Here is an 18,629-nt window from a genome sequence, read left to right on the forward strand (position 1 = left end):
CAGTGCCCTTGCACCAGTGCCCCCGTTACCCATTCACCACACACACCAGTACCCCCAGTGCACTGCACCAGTGCCCCCACTACCCCCTGCCCACACACACCAGTACCCCCAGTGCCCTTGCACCCGTGCCCCCATTACCCATTCACCACACACACCAGTGTCCCCAGTGACACCAGTGCCCCTGCACCAGTGCTCCCAGTACCCCCTGTCCACACACACCAGTACCCCCAGCACCCTGTTCACCCGCACCACCCCGGACTACAACTCCCAGCAGCCACCGCGCCGGGGCCCGGGCCCGGCGGCCGGAGGCGGAGCGGGGCGGAGCGGAGGAGGCCGGAGCCGGCGGCCCGCGGCGGGCCCGGGCCATGGAGAGCCCCGAGAGCAGCGAGTCCCTGCGGGGTGAGATCAGTGAGTGCGGGGCCGGGTCTGCGTGCGGAGGGACCGGGAGGGGGACAGCGGGCAGGATGGTTCTGGGATGGGCAGGATGGTTCTGGGATGGACAGGATGGTTCTGAGGTGCACAGGATGGGTTTGGGGCGGGCAGGATGGTTCTGGGGTGCGCAGCGTGGGTTTATGGTGGTCAGGGTGGTTTTGGGGTAAGCAAGATGGTTCTGGGGTGAGTACGATGATTTTGGGGTGGACAGGGTGATTCTGGGGTGCGCAGGATGGGTTTGGGGCGGGAGGATGGTTCTGGGGCAAGCAAGATGGTTCTGGGGTGAGTATGATGGTTTTGGGGTGGACAGGGTGATTTTGGGGTGTGCAGGGTGATTTTGGGGTGGACAGGATGGTCCTGGAGTGCACAGGATGGTTCTGGAGTGCACAGGGTGGTTTTACTATGGTTGGGGTGGTTTTGGGGTGGTCAGAGCAGTTCTGGGGTGGGCAGGGAGATACTGGGGCTGGGCAGGGTGGTTTTGGGGTGGGCAGGGTGATTCCAGGGTCTGTAGGATGTTTTAGCTGTGGGCAGGATGATTCTGGGGTGCACAGGATGGTTTTGGGGTGTGCAGGGTGGCTTTGGAGTGGGCAGGGTGGTTTTGGAGAGTGGGTATCCCCTCTTAAGGAAGAGGACAAGAGGAAGGTGAGGATGCTCATGGGATCGCGCCTGCTACTGGCCATGGGGAATTGCCATTGTTCCTTATGAAGTGTGTGTTCCTTCTGTGTCTGTGTCCTGAAGAGGTGATGTTGGGGAGCTGGAAGGGGTGGATGCTTCATAACTCCAGGTGCAGCTGGAGGGATGTGGATGTGGGAGCCCTGTCCGTGGGGACTGATCCTAGAATCACGGAATGGTTTGGGTTGGAAGGGATCTTAAAGCTCCTCCAGTTCCAACCCCTGCCACAGGCAGGGACACCTTCCACTAGAGCAGCTTGCTCCAAGCCCCTGTGTCCAACCTGGCCTTGAACACTGCCAGGGATGGGGCAGCCGCAGCTCCTCTGGGCATCCTGTGCCAGCGCCTCAGCACCCTCACAGTGATGATGTCTCTCATGTGAGCCTCCATGTAAGGAATTGTGCAGGAGGAGAGGAGAAGTTAGTGGAGCCTGCAGCTTGCAGGTTGGGTTTTTTTTTTGGGTTATATAATAAGTCTTTAATGAAATGCTGCTGGAGCTTGTTCTTCTTCTCAGTCCTGTTGGTGACAAAGTGATGCTGCTCCGTGGCTGAGTGATTAGAGCTCCATCTTCATTTCGACGTCTTGCTTCTACTGATATGAGCAACAAGAAGATCCAGGGAAGGAAAACCGTCCTGCTAAGGGATGTTGGCAAAGGGAATGAGGATCTAACAAGCAAATTTGGATTGGATATTAGGAGGAAGTTCTTCCCTATGAGGATGCTGAGGTGCTGGCACAGGGTGCTCAGAGAAGCTGAAGCTGAGCCCATTTGCTCCATGTGTATTGTTTTATTTACTTACTTATTTCTTCTCTCCTCTGTAGGCTTCTGGGCCGACCGGACCCCGGTTCATGAAGCAGCCAGGAGGGGAGAGATTCTGCAGCTGCAGCAGCTGATAGAGAGTGGAGCCTGTGTCAATGCCGTCACCTATGACTCTATCACTCCTCTGCACGAGGCGAGCCTGCGGGGGCAAACACAGTGTGTCAAGCTCCTGCTGGCTGCAGGGGCCCAGGTGTGTGTCTGGTGATATGGTGGGGACTTCATCTGCTGGGACAGCCACAGCTTCTCTGGGCACCCTGTGCCAGCGCCTCAGCACCCTCACAGGGAAGAGCTTCTGCCTAAGAGCTCATCTCAGTCTCCCCTCTGGCAGGTTAAAGCCATTCCCCTTGGCCTGTCCCTACAGGCCCTTGTCCAAAGCCCCTCTCCAGGTTTCCTGGAGCCCCTTTAGGCGCTGGAGCTGCTCTAAGGTTTCCCCTTCAGGAGCCTTCTCTTCTCCAGGCTGACCCAGCCCAGCTCTCTCAGCCTGGCTCCAGAGCAGAGCTGCTCTGGCCCTCACAACGTCTCCATGGCCTCCTCTGCACTCACTCCAACAGCTCCACGTCCCTCTTGTGCTGCTGCCCCAGAGCTGGATCAGGACTGCAGGGGGGGTCTCCCCAGAGCACAGCAGAGGGGCAGGATCCCATCCCTGAGCTGCTGCTCAGGCTCTGGGGGTGCACATACAACCTTGCACTTGGCCTTATTGAACTCCATGAGGTTCATATGTTCCCACCCCTCCACCCCAGCTCCCTCTGGATCCCATCCCTTCCCTCCAGCATGTTGACCCCACCACACAGCTTAGTGTTGTCATCACACTTGCTGATGTTGCCCTTCCTGAGAGTGATGGGAACTGTGCTGAGCAGGTTGCTGGCAGTGACAACCAAGTCTTTCCCTAGCCCAGAGTATTTCTAGGGTTAGAAGAAGTGAAACCTCAGAGCAGCCTGCAGGTTCCTAACATCTTTTGTCTGCCTTCAAGGTGGATGCCAGGAACATCGATGGCAGCACTCCTCTCTGCGACGCCTGTGCCTCGGGTAGCATAGAGTGTGTCAAAGTGCTGCTGTCCCATGGTGCCAAGGTGAACCCTCCGCTGTACACAGCCTCTCCTCTCCACGAAGCCTGCATGAATGGTAAGCCCTCATGGTCTTATCTTTGCATGGTTATTTGCAGCTTGGGGCAGGGAAATAAGCAGCTGCCAAATATCTTAAATTGACCTTAAGCTGTTGTTGCTCATCAGACCATTACAGCTTGCAAATGCAGCAGCCTTATGTGGGCACCTCTCCCACATCTCCTGTTGAATTCCCAATGCAAAGAGCTGTGGTGTTGAGTGAATAAAGCCATATATTGGGTGCTTTTATCCCACGTGACAGACACAGGATAAGATGTTAGGCTGATAAGCACTAGCTTCTTGGTGCTCTGTTAGAAAACCATCAGCAAGCAAGCAGCTTTGCTCTTGTGAGCAGAGGGGAGTTTGCATCTTTCCCCTCTGATCCAAGTAGAGATGGAGTAAGTTGCTCTGATTAAGACATGAGACCATGTTAATTGGGTAGTTCTGTCCTAGAGCCCTCCTAGTTCAGAGTTGGTGGAGGAGGCTCTCAGGTGGGAAGAAGGTGCCAGGACAAGAGAAGACTGCAGAGGCCAAAATGATGTTCCAGCCTATGTGTGCAGCCATTCTCTGCTCGCCCATCCTCTAGTTAAGCTTCTGGATGTTTGGATGTGGGTTACGGAGCAGGAGGAAGCATCAGGGATGGCTGTAACAGCAGCAGAGGCAGGAGGAGCAGCAGAGGCCTATTTAAGTGTAATTCTTCCCGAGCTTCCACTTGCACATGCAACAGTGGGAAGACATGGATGTGAGAGCAGCAACGTCCCCATTAGATGACTGTGACCAAATCCCTTCATCATTTTGTGCCTCAGTTTCCTCTTTGTAAGATATAACACCTCCTCTCTCCTCCCCTTCACTGCTTTTCTTATATGCAGGCCTGGACAGTGTTTCCCTTTGACTATGAAGGCTGAGACAGCATTTTTGCCAACAGGTAGTTACTTAAATAAGTAGCTGTGAGCTCTTGCTTAGCTTGTCCTTGTTAATCCTTTTCTGTAAGGCTTGATGGTGGTGACTGCCTGCTTTCTGTTAAGTTGTATCATTAGCATCAGAAAAAGTCAAGCTGGAGTGGTCTTGAAAGGGACCTGATCTACCCAGGGCAGGATCAATACAACCAGCTCCATGAGCAACAGGGGATTTAGTGCAAACCCTTGGCTTCAGGTTTGTTTGACCTGGCTCTTAGGCAGAAGCTCTCCTCTGTGAGGGTGCTGATGCGGTGACACAGGGTGCCCAGAGAAGCTGTGGCTGCCCCGTCCCTGGCAGTGTTCAAGGCCAGGTTGGACACAGGGGCTTGGAGCAAGCTGCTCTAGTGGAAGGTGTCCCTGCCTGTGGGATTGGGTTGGGACTGGATGGACTTTAAGGTCCCTTCCAACCCAAACCATTCCATGATTCTGTGACTCCCTACAAGACTCGTTAGCCCTCGCTCAGTGCCACGCAGATGTGACGCTATTTCTCGTGTCCTGATCTCAGTCTTGGTCCTACAGTGTATTGCTCACAAGCATTTCTATTTTGCAGATGTCACCCAAATGTTAAACAGGCTGTCAGTGGGTCAGGCAGATCTTGGCATGCCACATGCTGCCATTTGAGTTGGATCCTTTCTTCTATCTTGGATTTTCCCTTTCTAAAGGTAGCTCCGAGTGTGTGCAGCTCCTCATCGACGTCGGTGCCAACTTGGAGGCTCACGACTGCCATTTCGGGACTCCTCTACATGTGGCTTGCGCTAGGGAGCATCTGGACTGTGCCAAGCTGCTGCTCAAGGCAGGTATGGCAGCCACAGGGTTTGCTTCTGGGTGGCCAGGAGATGGTGGTGGTGGTGTGAGCAGCATCTCCTTCAGTGCTTCTCAGTGGCGTTCTTGTCAAAGAGCTTATTCATTCACAGCATCATCTAGATGAGAAAGGTGAAAGGTTTCACCTTTTCCTAAGCAAAGCTTAATGCTTAAGCGTTTCTTTTCAGTGTGTGCCTGTCAATATCCAGTTTGTGATGTTCCCATGGATATTCCTATTCTCTTATTTTAATAAAGTTCAGAATTCTTCAGCAAAGATTCAGCATCTTCCCAAAAGTGGTATCAACTTGTGGGCATATTTTCATCTTTGGTAGCACAGTCATTTGGCTCTGCATAGGTGTTTGGGAGAGATGTTAGGGTTTGATGTTGCACAGAAAACCAGAGATGAAGTCACTTCATACCTCAGGGAGATCTGCTTAGTGTAATGCCCAGATGAGTTTGTTAGGATGTTCAAGGTCTGTGCTCCAGGTTTCACATCCCAGCTTCCTTGTTGCTTACTTGGGGGGAGGGATTTGGAGTTGGACTTCTTGTCTTTGTGTTTACCAGGAGAAGATTTGGCTCAGGAATGGGGATTTGGTTCATTACAGTGATTGTCTAAAATCACACATCTCAGGTAGTTTGTTTCCAGCCACTCCAGTTCCCTGTCTTGGGCATCCATTAGTTGATTCCCCAGAAATACCTGTTTCTCTATGTTGTTTGTAATGGGAGTTCATTGTGGCCACACATGTCTAAAATCAGTTATTTGGATTCAGTGAGGTTCATCTCACCTCTGCTAAACAAGTCAGCTGATAGAATAGAAGCAGTTGTGGGGAAATGAGAAGGACGTTTTGCTGTAAGCTTATAAAAGCCAAACTTCCTTAGCAAATATGTGTGCAACTAAAATTTGTTCCTGCAGCAGTGTCTGATGGTGAGATGCAGCATCCCATAAGGCTGAGGTATTTCTGTTAAAATAGATTAAAAAGGTGTTTGTCCTGAGTGGGAATACTCCATTGAGATGACTGGGAATGGCTTTGGACAGCACAGATTCAGGAAGCAGTTCTGAACTTCACACTCAGCAGCTTATTTACCCGATAACATGGACTCAAATCCTTCCTTTGCAAGGAAAACACGAAGCCAGAGAAGAAAACTCCTGTGTTGCCAGCACTGAGAACGTGTTCAGTGGTTGGTTTCCTGTTTGCTGTTATGTTTGGATCTTGTTCTAGCTGCTTGTGTGTGTTTTAGCAGCATTTCTTTCCTGTAGTCAAACCACTCCTTAAGTTTGGGTCAAGCGATTCTTTCATGAGCAGCTTTGTTTTCCTTTCCACTCAGGGGCTAATGTGAATGCCGCTAAACTTCACGAGACAGCCCTGCACCACGCAGCCAAGGTGAAGAACGTAGACCTGGTGGAGATGCTGATTGAGTTTGGAGGAAACATTTATGCAAGGGACAACCGAGGGAAGAAGCCGTCGGATTACACTTGGAGCAGCAGTCCCACAGCAAAGTGCTTTGAGTACTATGAAAGTAAGTAAGAGGTGATTCCCTGCCACTGGAATTCACTGACTGTCAGCTCCTTTACATGATTCTCAGCCCACTTGGAGTTGTAGATCCCTGATCATCTTCCTGTGAAGGTATAGAGTTCTTCGTGGCAAATGTACAGCAGTTGGCCTTGGCTAGCTAAGCTTAGTTGTGGTTGAATGACAGGATAAGATGGTCCAAATCGTGCTCTCACTGAACTGCGGTCCCTCTCATGTGTCAGCATGAGTGTTTATGCTTTGATGTGTAAGTCAGGTCAAGGAAATGGCCCAGTTGAAAGCTCATTTTATTTGGGGTGGGGAGCACATTAAGCTTCAGCTGCACTGAGTTTGGAGGAGACCTTTGAGGATGGCTTTAAATCAGTCTTTGTCTTGGTTACCCTTAGTGGACCTCAGAGGAGTAATTCACAGATCATTCTAAACATTTGCAGACCACTGCTCAATGCCACTGCATTAGGTGATTCTAGAAGTCATAGACTCAGAATGGTTTGAGCTGGAAGGGACCTACTAGTTGCAATCCCCTGCCACGGGCAGGGACACCTTCCACTAGAGCAGGTTGCTCCAAGCCCCTGTGTCCAACCTGGCCTTGAACACTGCCAGGGATGGGGCAGCCACAGCTTCTCTGGGCACCCTGTGCCAGCGCCTCAGCACCCTCACAGGGAAGAGCTTCTGCCTAAGAGCTCATCTCAGTCTCCCCTCTGGCAGGTTAAAGCCATTCCCTTGTCCTGTCCCTACAGGCCCTTGTCCAAAGCCCCTCTCCAGATGTCTTTTAGTCCCCCCAGTCCTAAGAAGCTGCCATCCCCTGCAGCCTCCACAATCACCAGCCTCCAGGATCTGCATCTGTCCTGGATTTGGTTCCAAATTTAATGATACAAATAAAAAGGGAAAAAACCCAAACCTACTAAATCTGTCACAGCACTTTTACAAGAGGCTGTGCTGAGAAGCACTACACTGCAGTTCTGCCAGCTGGGTTGAGAGGGGGCAGCAAACTCTGGCAAGATACAAGGAGTATTTACGGGCACATAGGATTCAATCTCCTCAGCCTCGGCTGCAGGCAGAGCAGCCCGTTCACTGCAGTGAGGGCAATGAGGAATTCGGGGGAGAGGCTGCTACAGGGAATGAAGTCAGAGGGAGAAGGGGCTATTGGGTGCTCACCACACAAAGGTTTGTGAAGGCAGAAAATACTTTATTCTTCTATAAGGAAGAAAGTTTGATTTCTGTAAGGAAGAATGGGATTTTTTTTTACAGTGAGGGTGCTGAGGCGCTGGCACAGGGTGCCCAGAGAAGCTGTGGCTGCCCCATCCCTGGCAGTGTTCAAGGCCAGGTTGGACACAGGGGCTTGGAGCAAGCTGCTCTAGTGGAAGGTGTCCCTGCCCGTGGCAGGGGTTGTAGCTGGGTGAGCTTTAAGGTCCCTTCCAACCCAAACCAGTCTGGGATTCTATGACTGACTACTAGACTAGACTAGAGCTATGTGCCTGATTGTACCTCTGCATCTATGCATGAGGTCAACTCATGGATGCAGTTTGGGGGCTCTCTGGATTAATGTGGTCCTTAATGTGGTCATTAATCCTTACTAATCCTTAATTAATGTGGTCAGTAATCCTTAAAAGGATTAATGTGGTCATTTAGATGGAGAAACGGAGCTGTAGAGAAGTGCTGGAAGTAGGATTTGTTCCTATATACTGTGTTGCTGAGGCTTAATACAGCATCACTAAGGGAAATATGAAAGTCTTGGATCCCCGTGGATCAGAGCAGATGATCCAGTGGTCACCATTGGCCTCTGGGTGATGCAGGTGAGGGAGGGAGCTGAGATAAGTGCATTGCACCTATATTCACTATTCCTAGTGGGATTTACTTGGGATGAGCCTGGGGAGATCACAAGCATGACTGCAGTGCCTTCCTTTAGCACTTGGAAGCAGAGCCAACCTTGTGATCCCAGCAGGATCAATTCCAGGCATCAGCCGCTGGGAGGTCCATGGGAAGATCAGCCACCTCCTGAGCTGCAGCTCTAACTCTGGATCCTCTTTTCTCCCTTTAGAAACACCCCTGAGCCTGTCCCAGCTCTGCAGGGTTACAGTGAGGAAAGCAGCCGGGCAGCGGGCGCTGGAGAAGATCGCCAAGCTCAATATTCCTCCACGGTTAATCCAGTACCTGTCCTACAACTGACAGGGGTGAAGGTGCCCGGGAAGGACAATACCTTTAGCTACCACAGCGTGAAGTATCTGTCTCTTTCTCTTCTACCTCCCCCCCAAAACTCATTGTAATTTAAGCAAACTGGTGTAAATAGTATTTATGAGGCAGCACTTCCTCTTCTTCGTGGGCAAAGACAGACTCAGGCAACATGTAGCACTGTAGAAGCTGTAATGTCTCCTGGGGTGATCTGTTAGACTGCCACTGTCTTTAAGGCTGTAGCACCCACTCTTGGAACAGGATTAATCTTGCCTAATTTTACCTGTCTTTAGCCTAAAGGCATCTGTGTGTGATCTCATCAGGTCCCTTTGCAGTCAGTGAGGAGAAACGGATACTTCTGGAGCATGATTCATCTGTCCTGTTTTAGATGCCTGTGCTGGGATGATACAATATGCGTCTGGAATGCCTGTCTCTGCTGACTGCAAAGGGATTTGAAGGTGATACCCTTGGATACGGACATCTGTGTTTCTGCAGTGGATCCCTCTGTGTTAATAACTCAAATGACAGCTACATAATGCTGAGGGACAAGATTTGAGAGACCTGTATGCTATAGCTGGAAGCAAATGAAGTCCCCAGCAAGCTCAGGACTAATTAGAGGCACTGGAGCTGGTTACTGACTTCCCAGGAGCATAAGGAAGGCTTTGGCTCCGCACCAACAGTGAGGACAAACTCCTGCCAGACCAGGGTTGACTTTGCCCTCTGAAGGTGAGCCAGCTCTTCCTGCAGTGCTCCTCTTTGGTATCACCGTGGCTCACTTTCAAGGCCGAGCAGGAAGCAGGTCTCTCTGCCCGTCCAAATATGCTGCCCTCCAGATGGCTGGTCCCAAACAATATTGCTCCCCTCGCTCTGAGCCACTGTGGCCGCTCTGTTGGGTTTGTGTGCGATAAGGGGCAGAGCTGCTGTGCATGAAGCACAGTGTGAGGCATGTCCCTTGTGTAGCAGTGATCTGTACCCACACATGCAAGGCAATGGGAGGGCTCTACCCTTGGGTTTTGAGATTCTTACTTGTATTTCCCCCCTCTCTGAGTACCTCTCTCAGTGCTGGATCTTGTCCAGAGGTTGGCAGCAGGAGCCAGCCCTGCGCCATATGCTGCTGTGTGTTGTGCTTGAATCCATTGGCTTCAGCAGGCACAGCAGCAGCTCTGTCCTCTGGTGATTTAAACCTTCAGGGTGACATTTGTATGAGCAGAGCCCAAATCATCACCTACCTTCCAGACATTACGTGTTGTCTGAAGGCAGGAACCCACAGGGTACGTGGTACTAAGGGGATGGAGCTCCCTGATGCCCTCATAACAAGTCTTAACACTGTGATGAGAACAAATCCCTCCTCTGAATGACAGCAAATGCTATGAAATCCCCTGTCTAATGTGGCATGGAGCTAACTCAGGGCTCCCAACATCCTTCATGCTGTGAACTAATGAGAGCAGTTTGCCTCCTGCCTGCAACATCTTGTGCTCCCCCAGCCACCACCATGGGGCTCAGCCTTGGGAGAGGGGCAAACAGCCTCAGCACAGGGTCGAAGAGCTGAGGTGGAGCTGAATGCACTTTAATGGTGACCAGCAAATCACTGTGTGTGTGTTCATGTTTGGTTAGGTTCAGTCCCCACACCCCTCCTATGTTGTTGCTCTGTGTTCTGCTGTGCTGTGTCATAGAGAATAAAGCTCAAGATCGTGCTGTTTAGGGAATTGTCTGTGGATAATTGTGATTATTGTGTTTAAATGTGAAGTTGCCAAGAAGCTCAGGGAAGCCCAAGAGATGTTGGTTGTGGGATTCATCCCTGTGATTGATGGGATAAAGGTTTTGTGTTGTATCTTCCAAGGAAAGCTTCCCCTGCCCAACATGCATGTCCTGTTGGATAAATATGTATTAGGAAAGTGTATCTTGTGGTAATGTGGGGCAAAAGCCTTCCCTTTTAGTTCAAATCCAAATCCCTGTTAGGTTGCTTTTTAACACAAGGCTGGTGAGGTGATGGAATGGTCGACTCCAAGTTTCCAATGTAAAAGCAACAGATTCCTCAAACAACCAAGAATAAAGTGACAAGTTCCTATTTATGACATCTTTCCTCTGTGTTCAATCTCGTGATAGGTCCTAAAGTTTGGTTCTTTTTACTTAAATCTCTTTTAAGAGGTCCTGCTCATCAGTGCCTGCAGCCAGGAGGGACTGATGGCGATTGCTGAGCATCTCTGACTTGGTGGCAATAGCCAGAGTCATTCAGGAGCTGTTTGCTTAAGACATCCACTTGTTCCCGTGGAGGGAAGAGGCACCCAAGAGAGATGGATAATATCCAAGGATCTCCTCTTCCAAGCTCAGGAGCATCCTGAGAAAGAGGAAGCGAGGCAGAATCGCCAGGAGGCCTGCAGGGATGAACAAGGAGCTCTTAGGCAGAAGTGAGGACATCTCAGTGAGGGTGCTGAGGCGCTGGCCCAGGGTGCCCAGAGAAGCTGTGGCTGCCCCATCCCTGGCAGTGTTCAAGGCCAGGTTGGACACAGGGGCTTGGAGCAAGCTGCTCTAGTGGAAGGTGTCCCTGCCCGTGGCAGGGGGTTAGAACTGGAGGAGCTTTAAGCTCCCTTCCACCCCAAACCAGGCTGGGATTCTATGATCCCATGACAACTTTGGCCATAAAACCCTAATTTCAATCAAGGAACAGAATGTTCACCAGCCTCTGAGCTGCCCAAGGCTGGACTCAAGCCATCAGACACTCTCCAACTTGGTTTACACAGGCTCCTATGTGGGACAACCACAATCCTCTGGCAACTGCCTGCCTAGGATCATGGAATCAACTGGGTTGGAAAAGGCCTCTAAGCTCATCCAGTGCAACTGCTCCCCAGCACTGCCAAGGCCACCACTAACCCATGGCACTAAAGATTTAGCTGCAAGATTGGTTGTTCCCCTGAAGAAAGTGCTGAACAGGGGGTGTGAATACTCATGTGGATACCCAATGTTTGCAGCATGGTTCTTGTGCTTTAAATCAGGAGGTAGAATAGATCTTTCATGCTCACACTTGCTCTAAACATGATGCAACCACTCATTACTCACCTTCCAGAGGACACCGAGGTCTTTGTCTGCTGCTTGCTAAGGTTAGGGCAGCCCTTGGGCTTTCCCCTCTTGTACAAAGCCTCTTGAAGATGCTAAAACATAACCACAGTGACCCCTTTATCTTTACACTGAGCTGCAACCAAGGGCACAAACCCTTCCTTCCTTTGCATGGAGGGGAAGGGTGGCTCCCTCCACCTCATCCAGGCTGCTGGCATCACAAGGAGTTAATCCTTGAGCACCACGAGGCTTCCTCCCAAGGCATCAGCTCCAGTCACACCTTGTTTTTGCTGGCCAAGCTTCACAAAGCTGGAGCAGAGCCCAAGCTGCTCACTCATAACCGACCTTAAGCAGCCCGGCCAGCAGCAACCAGGAGCAAGGCTGCGTGTCCCAAAGATGATGTTCATGGATGAAAGCAAAGCCCTGTCCCCACATGGGCTTCCTGAAGCAATGGGGTTATTTCAGAGCACTCCTTGTGCTGCTGGACCTGTCGTAAAGAAACCCACAGGAGAGGGGAAGTGGCCTGAAATGGGCAGCTTGGGGAGCATGGGAAGGGAATGGGTGGAAGCAGGGCTGGCCTGGTGGGATTGGGTTGCTTTGGGTTGGATTCCTGCTGTGGTTTAACATTCAGGAAGTCAAATAATAGCCATAACCTGACATAGAACTAAAGCAGAGGGTGTAACCCAAGGGAGGAGTTTCACTTAATGCCTGTGGCTCAGAGGGACTCTCACTTCCAACCATTCCTCAGCTCCTTACAGACTCATGAATCCTTCAGCTGCCACCAAAGCTTCAAAGACACCCAGTTCCCTATAATGTGAATTGGGAGCTTGGGATCTCCATGTTTTCTAGCACATCACAAAGAGAGAAGTCAGCCCTATGTGGCCAGTTCCTCACCCGGATGTGTCAGACTTCCAGAAGGTAAGGCCATCCTGAGACCTTTTACCTTACACATGTAAGAGACAGAACACACTCAGTGCAAACATAACCAGAGGAGGGATCCCTCAGGGCAGCCACAGTGGCCTGTCCCAACCCGTACCTGTGATGTGATGGTGCAAGGAGAATCCCAGCCTGGTTTGGGTTGGAAGGGACCTTAAAGCTCATCCAGCTCCAACCCCTGCCACGGGCAGGGACACCTTCCATTAGACCTGAACTTCCCCTGTTTTAGTTTGAACCCAAACTTAAAGCCAACACCTGAATCCATTGCAAGGAAGTGAAGCATAAAGGAGCTAAAAAATCCCTATTGATTCCTTAGGACCTCTGGGAACCTTTGCTTCTATGTGGCACCTTTAGGTTTGCCTGTTCTGTGGTAAGCCCGGGCTCTCCTCCCTGCATGTCACAGGGGACAAAACCTCATGGGTCCTGCAAAAAGAACCCTAAACCAACTCACTTTTCCACCCAAAACCATAGATTCAGCTCATTGTGCCCTATAACTGATACCCTGATGTTCCTCTGGGTTTGGGTGCCAAGACAGTGAGTTCAGGAAGTGTTGAGCTGTGTCCTCGTTCAGCCTGGAGACGAGAAGGCTCCTTAAGGGGAGACACAGCAGCTCCAGTGCCTAAAGGGGCTGCAGGAAACCTGGAGAGGGGCTTTGGACAAGGGACTGTAGGGACAGGCCAAGGGGAATGGCTTGAAGCTGCCAGAGGGGAGACTGAGATGAGCTCCTAGGGATTGGGGAAACTCTTTTCCCTGTGCAGATTGTGAAGGAATTGGGGGAATTCCTGTGTCCTGCAAGAAAACAGAGGCTGGAAACATCATCCCAAAGCAAGTGGGAGGAAGGTGATGCAGCTGGGGACAAAGGGACAGGCAATCTCTTCCTTAAGAGATGCTCTGCACCAACCCTCTCACTGAGGCCTCATGGACCAGAGGAGCCTGTTTTGGTGATGGAAAGGTTCCCGTGGGGTTTTGGGGGGTGTTTTGGGGGGGATTTGGCACCGATTTGTGATGTGAGAGTGAATCAAGGTGTAAAACCCAGAGGTTTTGGGGCTGTTGGGTTGTGGGTACCTCTTCCCTCCATGGCACCGCTTGGCGGTGCTGCTCCCCCCAGTAACAGCCGCGCATCCTCCCTGGGGCCTGGGAGATGTGGAACCAGCTCCGGCTGCTCCAGCCCCGTTTGCACAGAGACAAACCCTGGAAAACCTTTGGAATTCTGCTCCCAAAACAAGCCCGGGCGGAGTTTTGTGGGATTGGAGGCAAAGGCAACGCGGGTCCCCCCCCAGCCATGATGCTCCTTTATTCCAGCAAAGCTCCCGTGGGTCCCATTTCACCTGGATTGAGGGGTTTTTCCCACTTTATCCTGGTTAAAAGGGAATAGGGGTAACAAATCACCTCCAGACGGCTCAGTTCCTACCTCCAGGCTTCAGTTCTCCCCATTGCAAAAAGCTTTTTCCCGTTCCTTAGATCTGTCAGTAATAAAATTCCCTCTGATCTCCCCTCAGGGTGAGATTTAAGGAGAAAACCAGGGATTTAGGGAAAGGCTGCAAACCCAGCTTGGTGCAGGGGGAGAAAGAGAGCATGGGGCAGGTTATGCCTCCATGGATGAGGTGAAAATAGGGCAAAACATAGGGATGGAGGGGCTGCAAAGCAGTTATTCTCTTGGGTGGGCTCAGTTTGGGGGCATCTCTTCCTGCAAGGGTTGATTTGGGGCTAATGTGAACCAAAATGGGACATTAAAGGGACTTCATTAAGCTATAAAGAGAAGAAGGTGCTGGGCTCTAACACTGTGGAGATGGGGATAAGGGGGTTTAATAGTCCTCTTTCATTGCCAGCAGCGATTTATAGAGCTATGGCATCATCCTCCTGCCTACCCTGGGGCAGAAAAGAGGATGGAAGACCCCAAAACCTCCTCTGGAAGGGATACAGTGGTTCTATGGGGCTCTGTGGGGCTGCGTGCGTGGTGGCTGAGGTCATGGAGCTATTAAATTCCCAACGGCTCCAGCGCTGCAGGGATGGAAAATGAAGCGGCTCCGGTTGCAGTTAACCCCTGCGAGGGTCTGGGCTGAGACAACCACATCCCATGGTGCTGATGGCAGAGAACAGGGACCTTCATCAGCGATGTAGGGATGGGACAAGGGGTGATGCGTTCAAACCCTATGATGGTCATGTTATGGCCACGCCATGGGTCTCCATCTGGCTCCTGGGGGACTCAGGAGCCCTTCAGACATCCATGAAACCCTCTTGGTGCCTGCACAGAGCTCATCTGATTTAATCCCGCACCAGGCAGCCTGGCTGGAGCCGCATTGCCCATCCCTTGGTGCTGGAAACCCGGTGACCGGTTGCATTTCACACTCAGAATTCCCTCTGGGTGAGACCCAGGGCCTTATTTTGGTAACTTGAACCTGGGAAAGCCCTCGGGAGAGGAGCCCTGTGACATGAGGTGGCAGCTGGAGGCTCCCAGTGTCCCCATGAGGAGCCCCAAGCATCTCCACCAAATCCCTTTGTGCTTTCCATTGAGCCTTGGGAATGCTGAAGAAATGGGATGGAGAGGATGGGGAAGTGTCCCCCTGTCCTTAGAGAGGGGTTAGGATAGCCTTGGGGATGCTCTTGGCTCATGTCATGCCCTAACAAACTACCTGGCATTTGTAGAGCATCGTGGGCCCCTCTCTTGGCACCATTTATCCCCATCTCCTGGTTGTTCTGGTCTCCTCTTCTTGCTCCACTTGTGTCCTGTTCCCACTTAGCCCCAGCCAAAAGACTTGTCCTTGTCTCCTGGTCTCACTTGTCCCCTCACCCCACTGGTTCTTTCTCCTGGTCCAACTTGTCCCCATCTCTTGATCCCATTTATCCCCTGATCCCACTGTTCCCTTCTTCTGGTCTCACTTGTCCACATCTCCTGGTCTCATTTGTTCCATCTTTTGGTCACATTTTACCCCTCTCCTGGTTTTTGTCCCCATTTCCTTGTCCCACTGGTCCCCTCCCTTGGCCCCATTTATCCCAATCTCCTGGTTGTTCTGGTCCCCTCTTCTTGTTCCACTTGTGTCCTGCTCCCACTTAGCCCCAGCCAAAAGACTTGTCCTTGTCTCCTGGTCCCACTTGTCCCCAGGTCCCACTGGCTCCTTCTTCTGGTCCAAGTTATCTCCACCTCTTGATCCCACTTGTCCTTGTCCCCTTGTCCCACTGTTCCTGGCTCCATTTGTCCCCATCTCCTGGTCTCATTTGTTCCATCTTTTGGTCACATTTTACCTCTCTCCTGGTTCTTGTTCCCATCTCCTTGTTCCCCTCTCTTGGTCAGGCTTGTTCCCAACTCCTGGTCTCATTTGTTTCCCTCTCTTCTGGTCCTGTTGGTCTCCTGGTACATTTTGTCCCCTCTTCTTCTCCTACTCATCCCTATCTCCCTGTCCCACTTGTCCCCTATCCTTGTCCCCTCCCCAGCCCTGGTCTCAGGGGCAGCAGAGGCAGTTTTGGTGCAGACCTGGTGGGATTCAATGGAGCCTTTTGGGTCCAGAGCCTTTTCCACTGGGAAAGCCCAACACAGCCCCCAAAGCCCCATCACTGGATGCCCTGGCAAGGGGGTAACATGGTTTTTGGCTCATCTCTGAGCTGAATCCAAAGAAATTCGTGTCATCAAAGCACCTCAGTGCCTCGGATGCTCTTGAGCATCTTCATCATAGCGATACCCAGAGTCTCACATGGGACAGAGGGGCTGATGTCAAAGGAAAAGCGGTAAAACCAATTTGTTCCAGTGCTCAAATCTCTTTGCCCCAAAGCAATGCCCCAACTGGTGCAACCTCATGCTTAGAGCTGGATCTGGCACCAAACTGCTCCATTCAGCATCATTTTGGCCATCCCTGGGCACCGTGGCCCAGAGCCCCATGGCCTGCATCCAGTTCTGGAGTGATTTGTGGCTTCTTTGGGTTTTTTTCTTTCTTTTGGATTTCTCCTTCCACAAATAACCTGAAAGTGGAAAATCAGTGAGAAAACCACTTAAAACAGGTTAAAAATCACCCCAGGGAAAGGAAACAGCTCCCACCAAACTGAACAGTGGGGAGATTTAGTTGGAAAGGGGTTTTGGGGGGTTCTGTTTAGTTCTTTATTCCCCTGTGCTGAATGTGGTTTGACGCAACCCACCCAAACTCTCCTGTATGGTACCTCCCAACCCTTCATCCCAGCAACCTGCACCAATCCCACTTCAAAAATCCCTTTTTCCCACTTTTTTCCATGGAAGCTGGGTGTTGACCGTCCTCCTCTCCCTGTGTGCAGAGACACTTCCCAGGCAATACATCATGTGTGCTTAAGGGCACAGTTATTGCCAGGGAGGAGCCAGGGAACTGTGGCCTTGAAGGCTGCAGGAGAGGGGGAAAATAGGGAAAATGGGGAAAAACTCCTGCCCTTCTTTTCCATGTCCTTTTGGAGGGCTCCGAAAAGCTCCTTGGCCCCTCCTGGGGGGTCTCAGTCTTGTTTCCTCAATGTTTAATTAATGTGTTTTAAAGCCCCGCTGTTGAGATGTTATCGAAATGTCCCAGCATTCCCAAATTAAGTTCCTAAAGTTAGAATTCCTGAAATAATGGAATGGGGGCAATTTGGGATTGATTCAGCAGTAGCATCTCCGGTCCTGCCTTGTGGGTGATGTCCATGAGCTGCACAGTTCTGGTGTCCATAAGAAGGACATGGAGCTGTTGGAGCAAGTCCAGAGGAGGCCACGAGGATGATCAGGGGCTGGAGCAGCTCCCGTATGGAGACAGGCTGAGAACATTGGGGCTGTTGAGTCTGGAGAAGAGAAGCTGCGTGGAGACCTCAGAGCAGCTTCCAGTATCTGAAGGGGGCTACAAGGATGCTGGGGATGGACTCTTCATCAGGGACTGTAGTGACAGGACAAGGGGTAACGGGTTCAAACTGAAACAGGGGAAGTTTAGATTGGAGATAAGGCAGAAGTTCTTTACTGTGAGGGTGCTGAGGCGCTGGCACAGGGTGCCCAGAGAAGCTGTGGCTGCCCCATCCCTGGCAGTGTTCAAGGCCAGGTTGGACACAGGGGCTTGGAGCAACCTGCTCTAGTGGAAGGTGTCCCTGCCTGTGGCAGGGGTTGGAACTGGGTGAGCTTTAAGGTCCCTTCCAACCCAAACCATTCTATGATTCCATGATTAAACAAAACCAGCTCAGGATAAGTGGTGTGAAGGAAACACTCCATTAATTAAACAACCCCAGAATAGAAGGAGAAAAGGTCAAAGCTAAAAATAGCAGGTTTGGCTTTGTGCTGAAACACGACATTAACAAAGTATCATGCCTTGGGAATTCTGTATTTAGGGACTTGGACTCAACAACCCGGGGTGACCCCGTGGTCTTGGTTTAACTGGTTCAGGGACCTTTCTGCTGGGCTTTGCTCCCTTGTTGTCCCCTATGGAGCTGCAGGGAGTTAGGTGTGAGAGCAAGAGGCCAGCACGTGGTGAAGGCCCTGGGTGCTGTGCTATGGATGAAGGCGCTGTGCTATGGATGAAGGCGCTGTGCTATGGGTGAAGGCGCTGTGCTATGGGTGAAGGCGCTGTGCTAGGGGTGAAGGCGCTGTGCTAGGGGTGAAGGCGCTGTGCTATGGGTGAAGGCGCTGTGCTATGGATGAAGGCGCTGTGCTAGGGGTGAAGGCGCTGTGCTATGGGTGAAGGCGCTGTGCTATGGATGAAGGCGCTGTGCTATGGGTGAAGGCGCTGTGCTAGGGGTGAAGGCGCTGTGCTATGGGTGAAGGTGCTGTGCTATGGATGAAGGCGCTGTGCTATGGATGAAGGCGCTGTGCTAGGGGTGAAGGCGCTGTGCTATGGGTGAAGGCGCTGTGCTAGGGTTGAAGGCGCTGTGCTATGGGTGAAGGCGCTGTGCTAGGGGTGAAGGCGCTGTGCTATGGATGAAGGCGCTGTGCTATGGGTCAAGGCGCTGTGCTATGGGTGAAGGCGCTGTGCTAGGGGTGAAGGTGCTGTGCTAGGGGTGAAGGCGCTGTGCTAGGGGTGAAGGTGCTGTGCTAGGGGTGAAGGCGCTGTGCTATGGGTGAAGGCGCTGTGCTATGGATGAAGGCGCTGTGCTAGGGGTGAAGGTGCTGTGCTAGGGGTGAAGGCGCTGTGCTATGGATGAAGGCGCTGTGCTAGGGGTGAAGGCGCTGTGCTAGGGGTGAAGGCGCTGTGCTAGGG

The 18,629-nt window shown here is 51.7% G+C and overlaps 1 protein-coding gene across 3 annotated transcripts; it reads left to right on the top strand.

The window, feature by feature from the left end:
* Positions 1-301: 301 nt before the first annotated feature.
* ASB13 (ankyrin repeat and SOCS box containing 13) lies at positions 302-10,547 on the top strand. Of its 3 annotated transcripts, none has more exons than XR_013958106.1 (7): positions 302-408; positions 1,921-2,108; positions 2,889-3,039; positions 4,636-4,770; positions 6,101-6,292; positions 8,342-8,521; positions 8,796-10,547. XR_013958106.1 is itself a non-coding variant. In XM_080630400.1 (6 exons), exons 1-6 carry the CDS (start codon positions 366-368, stop codon positions 8,467-8,469), a joined length of 837 nt encoding a protein of 278 aa, XP_080486526.1. In that variant the 5' UTR covers positions 302-365; the 3' UTR covers positions 8,470-10,547. The 3 variants fall into 3 exon arrangements, 1 of the variants encoding a protein (XP_080486526.1); XR_013958107.1 differs by having other exon boundaries at positions 8,861-10,547; XM_080630400.1 differs by having other exon boundaries at positions 8,342-10,547.
* Positions 10,548-18,629: the final 8,082 nt, after the last annotated feature.

The sequence above is a fragment of the Psittacula echo genome, assembly GCF_963264785.1.
Source record: "Psittacula echo genome assembly, chromosome: 1".
Lineage (NCBI taxonomy): Eukaryota > Metazoa > Chordata > Aves > Psittaciformes > Psittacidae > Psittacula > Psittacula echo.